Source organism: Vanellus vanellus (genome assembly GCF_965231255.1).
Source record: "Vanellus vanellus genome assembly, contig: HAP1_SCAFFOLD_160, whole genome shotgun sequence".
NCBI lineage: Eukaryota > Metazoa > Chordata > Aves > Charadriiformes > Charadriidae > Vanellus > Vanellus vanellus.
The window spans coordinates 30,704-38,017 of NW_028128363.1; the positions used below are offsets into that span (position 1 = coordinate 30,704).

General features: G+C 51.6%; 1 protein-coding gene across 1 annotated transcript; it reads left to right on the top strand.

Moving 5' to 3' along the window:
• Positions 1 to 354: 354 nt before the first annotated feature.
• On the top strand, positions 355 to 4,425 carry LOC309684526 (olfactory receptor 14I1-like; the record flags this gene model as incomplete). The annotated part of the gene is made up of 3 exons (XM_082500426.1): positions 355 to 1,242; positions 3,238 to 3,466; positions 4,403 to 4,425. The coding sequence occupies 3 exons, from the start codon at positions 355 to 357 to the stop codon at positions 4,423 to 4,425; spliced, it is 1,140 nt and encodes a 379-aa protein (XP_082356552.1).
• Between the last annotated feature and the right edge of the window lie 2,889 nt (positions 4,426 to 7,314).

Sequence of the window (7,314 nt, forward strand, 5' to 3'; positions counted from 1 at the left end):
TAGCAGTGAGTGTTCAGACGTTGAAAAGCCCATCTGCATTAGGTGTGGGTTCCTCAGCCAAAGCAGAACACCAGGACTGGCTCCTGCCGCCACCCTCCCTATGAACTCCCTGCTGCAGAGCAGGGCTGACTCCTCGGCAGCCAGTGGGCAGCGCCCTGCTCCTCACGGCACAGGCAGCCAACGCCAACCAGAGCTCCAGCCATGGAGGTGAGGAAGGTCTCCTGGAAAATGAAAAGGGAGTGTTTGCAACAGAGACAGAGCCTACGGGAAATGGCTTTCATTTTCCTTACAGAAGTCTCCATTGACTTACTCTGTTTCCCTCCTTGGACAGGTGCCGCTGCCCAGAGGCACCAAATGTCCAACAGCAGCTCCATCACACAGTTCCTCCTCCTGGCATTCGCAGACACACGGGAGCTGCAGCTCTTGACCTTCGGGCTCTTCCTGGGCATCTACCTGGCTGCCCTCCTGGGAAACAGCCTCATCATCACTGCCATCACCTGCAACAACCACCTCCACAGCCCCATGTACTTCTTCCTCCTTAACCTCTCCCTCATAGACATGGGCTGCATCTCCACCACACTCCCCAAAGCCATGGCCAATTCCCTCTGGAACACCCAGGATATCTCTTACTTTGGCTGTGCTGTCCAGCTCTTTTTCTTTTTCTTTTTTATGTCAACAGAGTGTTCTCTCCTCACAGTCATGGCCTATGACCGCTACGTTGCCATCTGCCAACCCCTGCACTACGGGACCCTCCTGGGCAGCAGAGCTTGTGTCCGCATGGCAGCAGCTGCCTGGGGCAGTGGGTTTCTCAATTCTCTCCTGCACACGGCCAATACATTTTCACTCCCCCACTGCCAGGGCAATGCCCTGCACCAGTTCTTCTGTGAAATCCCCCACATCCTCAAGCTCTCCTGCTCACACTCCTACCTCAGGGAAGTTGGACTTCTTGTCATTAGTGCCTGTTTAGCCTTTGGGTGTTTTGTTTTCATTGTGGTGTCCTATGTGCAGATCCTGAGGGTGGTGCTGAGGATCTCCTCACAGCAGGGACGGCACAAAGCCTTTTCCACGTGCCTCCCTCACCTGGCCGTGGTCTCCCTCTTTATCAGCACTGGAGTGTTTGCCCACCTGAATCCGCCCTCCATCTCCTCCCCATCTCTGGACCTGGTGGTGTCATTTCTGTACTCGGTGGTGCCTCCAGCAGTGAACCCCCTCATCTACAGCATGAGGAACCAGGAGCTCAAGGATGCCCTGCGGAAACAGGCCCAATGGACACTGTTTCACTGACAATAACCTGCTGCCCCTTCTCTGCACATTGCCAAAGGCTCATCTTAGGCTGCAATTCTGATTTTTTCTCTCGTGATAATCCTGCTTATAGATAATTTTCTGAGTTTACGCTGCTTGTCTTGATGCTTGATCCTACTGTGTCTGACCCTTGCACAACACTGTGTCAGGTGTGGCCTGACAGATAACAGCTCTTCAGTAAAAGGGCACCTCCCAAAACAGTGCCTGAAGGATGGGCTGTTCCTCCAAAGTTCCTTCCAAGAACATGTTCAAGGAATCAATATTTTAAGGAGTCTGTTCTTGTTTTTTCAATGTTTCTGGAGCCAAGCTCACGGTACTATTGGGTTCCACTGCACCAAATATTCTGGATTTAAAAGCGCTCTTCTTGGTGCCCAATAGAAGGGGAGACAGTCCATGAGCTCCCATTATCTCCTCAGTCTTCTTCATGTATGAGAGGACTGACGGCATATACCGGACATTCTGGAAATGCTTTTTTTAGGGGGGAGGAGAGGCAGGATTAGGGACTCAACACTTGCCCTTGGACTGGAACGGATGGAGACTCCAAAGGTGAAACACCCTCCAAGGTGAAGTCCACCAATATAAAGCACTGAATCAATGTGTCCACGCACAAGGACGCTGCAGTGCCGAGGGAGTCAGCAGGGACTCATCAGGCACAGGGAGGGGAGAGTGGGGAGACGCATGAGGTGCCTGAGGGGACCCCAAGGCCAGGACTGCTGTGCCCTCATGCCCCTGGCCAGATTCACCTATACCTGGTCTTTAGCTTTCCTAACCTGATCTCTCGCTGCTCGGACAATTCTTTCCAGGATACCTGTCCTTGCTTCAACCCTCTGTAGGCTTCCTTTTCCTGTTTGAGATTGACCAGGACCTCCTTGGTCATCCACGCAGGCGTCCTGCTGTCTTTGCCTGACTTCCTCTTTGCCGGGATGTATTGCTCATGAGCTTGGCTGAGGTAGCCCTTGGATATTAGCCAACTTTCATGGGCCCCTCTTCCTTCCAGGGCTTTGTCCCAATGTAGTTCACCAAGCAGGTCCCTGAAGAGGCCAAAGTCTATCTCCTGAAGTCCAGGATAGCGAGCTTACTGTGTGCTCTCCTAGCCACCTTAAAGATCCCAGACTCTGCCACCTCAAGGTCACTGCAGCCAAAGCGGTGACCATGACATTCCCCATGGGTCCCTCTTTCTTGGTCAGGACAAAGTCCAGCATGGCATCTCTCCTCATTGGCTCTGCTGTCACTTGGAGAAGGATGTAATCGTTAATGTGTTCCAGGAACCTCCTGGATTGCCTGTGCGCTGCTGTGCTTTCCTTCCAACAGCTATCAGGGTGCCTAAAGTTCCCTCTGAGGACCAGGGCTTGTGAATGTGAGCCTACTCCAATCTGTCTATAGAGGACCTTATCCACTCGGTCTTCTTGGTACCCCCATGTACTTCTTCCTCCTCAGCCTCTCTGTTCTTGACCTGGGCTCCATCTCCACCACTCTCCCCAAAGTCATGGCCAATTGCCTCTGGGACACCTGCATCATCTCTTATGCAGGACGTGCTACACAGGCCTTGCTGTTTGTCTTTTTCATTTCAGCAGAGTTTTCTCTTCTCACCATCATGGCCTATGACCGCTACATTGCCATCTGCCGTCCCCTGCACTACGGGACCCTCCTGGGCAGCAGAGCTTGTGTCTGCATGGCAGCAGCTGCCTGGGGCACTGTTTTCCCTATGCTGTGCTGCACACGGCCAATACATTTTCACTGCCCCTCTGCCAGGGCAATGCCCTGCACCAGTTCTTCTGTGAAATCCCCCATATCCTCAAGCTCTCCTGCTCACATTCAGACTACCTCAGGGAAGTTGGGCTTCTGGTGCTTAGTGTCTTACTAGCATTAGGGGCTTTTGCTTTCATTCTCTTTTCCTATGTGCAGATCTTGAGGGCTGTGCTGAGGATGCCCTCGGAGCAGGGACGGCACAAAGCCTTTTCCACGTGCCTCCCTCACCTGGTTGTGATCTCCCTGTTTATCAGCACTGCCATGTTTGCCCACCTGAAGCCCCCCTCCATCTCCTCCCCATCTCTGGACATGTTGGCGTCATTTCTGTACTCAGTGGTGCCTCCAGCAGTGAACCCTCTCATCTACAGCATGAGGAACCAGGAACTCAAGGATGCCCTGTGGAAACTGATGACTGGTATCTTGTCAGAAGCAGCAATGAACTGCCCATCTTCTACATATCACACATGATGTAACTCATTACAGGCCCTGATTGTCTTTAATACATTTTTCCTTTCATTTATGTGTTTTTTAGCTTTTCTGGGGTTTGTTAATGCTGTCAATAAAAGTGAAGAATCATCCTTTATCCTATTGCTATGTCAGGATCTGTCTGTGTTGTGGGAGCCACAGACTTTGTGTAAATAAGAAGCCCTTCTCTCTTTGTTTTTAAAAAATTGAAGTACCCTGCACTGACTTGTTTGTCTGAGATCCTTTCCCTGAGAACTTCTCTGGAGCTACAGGGGCCTCATCTGTGTGCTGAGGTCGAGGGGGCAGGAGCTGGGTCTGCCTCCCAGCCTGACCAGCATGGCCCTGGGCATCACAGCCCCCGGCTCTGCAGAGCTGCACCACCAGCTCGCGGGCTGTGGGACGCCTGGAGAGGGGTGCAGGAACGGCTGGCCAGGCCAGCATGGATGAGCTGTTTCGGGAAAAGGCTCTGAGGACAGATGGGCTGTGGCAGGAGAAGAGCAGGGCACCGTGTGTGTGCATGGCAGCCATGGAAAGAGGAACCCTTTGCTCTGGTGGGACAGCTTGGGGCAGGCTGCCCTGTCCCTGAGGCAAAAGTACCTTCCTGAGGGTGCCCTGGGCCAATTCTCTCATGCCATCCTGGGAAGGACATTTGGCAGGGGGGGCTCCAAGCTGCCTGGGGTGGGTATCTCCTCAGCATGAAGGCTGGGTGGACCATTGCCAATGAGGCTGCTCTGCTGGTCTGTGCTGGGAGAGAGCAGGAGGTGTCCAGATTCAGGGAGGGTATGAGCTGGCGGGGCTGGCAAGTGCCCCAGAGAGGAAAACCTCAGGGAAGAGCTGAAGTGGTGGAGTGTGCAGGGTGGGGGCACATAGCAGTGTCCTGGCACAGCCGGGCTCCTGCGAGAGACATAAGGGACCAGCAAAGCAGGGTCTGGGCTGTGCCTGTGCTCACTGGACACCCCGGGGAAGTTGTCCCAGGGCCATCATCACAGAATCACAGTATCACGGAATTTCCTAGATTGGAGAAGACCTGTAAGATCACATAGTCCAATCATTAACCTAACATTGACAAGCCCACCACCAAACCATGTCCCTCAGCACTATATCTACACGACCCTTGAACACCTCCAGGGATGGGGACTCCACCACTGCCCTGGGTAATATATTCCAATGCCTGATGACCCTTTCAGTAAAGAAATTCTTCCTAATACACTGTCAAAACTTCCCTTGGTGCAACTTGAACCATTTCCTCTTGTTCTAACACCCGTTACCTGACAGAACAGGTGGACACCCACCTCTCTGCCACCTCCTTTCAGATATGTTTAGAGAGCGATAAGGTCTCCCTCAGCCTCCTTTTCTCCAGGCTAAAAAACTCCAGTTTCCCCAGCCGCTCCTCATAAGACATGTGCTCCAGACCCCTCACCCGTTTCGTTGCCTTTCTCTGGACATGCTCCAGCACCTCAATGTCCTTCTTGTGGTGAGGGGGCTGAAAGTGAACACAGTACTCAAGATGCGTCCTCCCCAGTGCCCAGTACAGGGGGAAAATCACCTCCCTGGTCCTACTGGCTACACTAGTCCTGATACACGCCACGATGCCGGTGGGCTTCTTGGCCACCTGGGCACACTGCTGGCTCATGTTCAGCTGCTATCAACCAACAACCAGAGAGGTGCTTCTCTGCTGAGTAGCTTTCCAGACACTCCTCCCCAAGCCTGTAGCATTGGCGGGGCTTGTTGTAGCCAAAGTGTGAGACGCAGCACTTGGCCTCATTGAAACTCCTACAGTCTGCCTTGGCCCATGGGTCCAGTCTGTCCGAATCCCTCTGCAGAGCCTCCCTACCCTCAGGCAGATCAACACTCCCCCCCAGCTTGGTGTCATCCGCAAACTGACTGAGGGTGCGCTCCATCCCCTCATCCCGATCATTGATAAAGATGTTAAACAGGACTGGCCCCAGTACTGAGCCCTGGGGGACACCACTCCTGACCGCCCGCCAACTGCAATTAACTCCGTTCACCACCACTCTCTGGGCACGGCCTTCCAGACAGTTTTTTACCCAGCAAAGCGTGTGCCCATCCGAGCCATGAGCAGCCAGTTTCTCCAGGAGAATGCTGTGGGAAACGGTGTCAAAGGCTTTACTAAAGTCCAGATAGACAACATCCACAGTCTTTCCCTCATCCACTGAATGCGTGACCACGTTGTAGAAGGAGATCAGGTTAGTCAAGCAGGACCTGCCTTTCATAAATGCCTTTGATAATGTGGCACTGAGTTCCACCTGTCTATATCAGATTTTATCCCACAGTGAGGGACTGCAAAACTAGAAAGGGCTACTGCAAATGTGCCAAGAGAATTAGAAAAAGCCATTAATGAGGGCAGGCAGTATGACAGCCTTAGAGGAAGAAATCAAATTATTATCAAAAATGGTTATATAGAATGGCTTAGCTCTAGAGCACCTTTTAGAAGTACAGGACAGAGTAGGTGCGTTCTTGAATAAGAGCTGCTGGGGTTTTTATGTCAGTCAAGATCAGAAAAACAAAACTGAGAGAAACAAGAGAAAGACTCATTTAAAAATATTACACGAAATAGGGCAGGGATCTCACCTAAATCTCTTTGGGTGGCTAACCTCTTGGCTCCCAGACTTAGGAACAGGACTGTGAACTGAAAGGATTTGGGTTGTTGTATTCACTCTCTTGTTTTGCTTTCTAATTAGATGGGTGTGTATTACCTTATGAACTTGACTTACAACTTAAATAATGAAGAGTATAGTGTGACCCTGACGGTGAAAGAAAAGGAGGGACTGTCAGGAAAATCTCATTCCAGAACTATTGTAACAATTACTCTTTAGAGTACGAAATTGTATGAACTTTCTTAAGATATACAGCATTTCTATTGCGTACTGCATAGCCGTGGTTCAGTCAGCATGACTACAGGACCCAGCTCATTGTCGGGAGGAGAAGACAGCCCCCAGCCTGAAGAAGAAAGGATACTCCAGCACTGCGCGGATGACGCCAGCCTCCCAGCCCCTCTGACACCCCTGTGAAACCCTCCCCTCATCTGGCATCAGAGATAAGGAACTGCAGCAAGACCGACTCCAGGGACGTCTCCATTAGGAGAGCAGCAGGTGGATGATGATGCCACAGCATGAGAGTTGCTTTGCCAAACAGCAGCCTGTGTGTGCGTGTTAAGTAGCGATCACTCAAATTGTGTTGTACCTGAATGCTCTAAAGGTATAAGAACCATGTGTGAAACTGCATTTGGGGTGTCCCAATTTGACTGGGACCACTCGTGCTCGTGAACAGAGAATCACTCGTGTAATTCCATACTTTGTGTCCCAGTCTCTCTCCTGGGACAGCATGGGCAGTTGGAAAGTTTTCATAATGTTATCCTCGAAGGCCGAGAATTGTCCCCAGGGGTGGCCCAGAAGGCACTTGACTGCCTTTATGGTGCTGTCCTCCCAGGCAATGATCGTTCAGGAAGGACTCTGACTGAAACCATGACTCGAATAGGACTGCCTCAAGAACATGAGAGTGATGTGCCATCCTCCCCTATGCAAGATGGTCCCCCTTTCGAGCCCAGTCGAAAGGAACGGGTGGTTTGCAAACTCTTTTGGGCAAGGATTTCCGATGCTTGTGCAATGCCTCACACAACTGTGGCCTGGGCACTCATAGACAACAGACACCTGATCATTTCCATAGTGTCAGTGTCAGTGTGTGTGCCTTCTGAAACCATGCACGTGCCAACAAGCAATGGGATTTGGGTGAGTGGCGTGTATGTACAGTGAATATGAACTTCAAATTTATACCCTT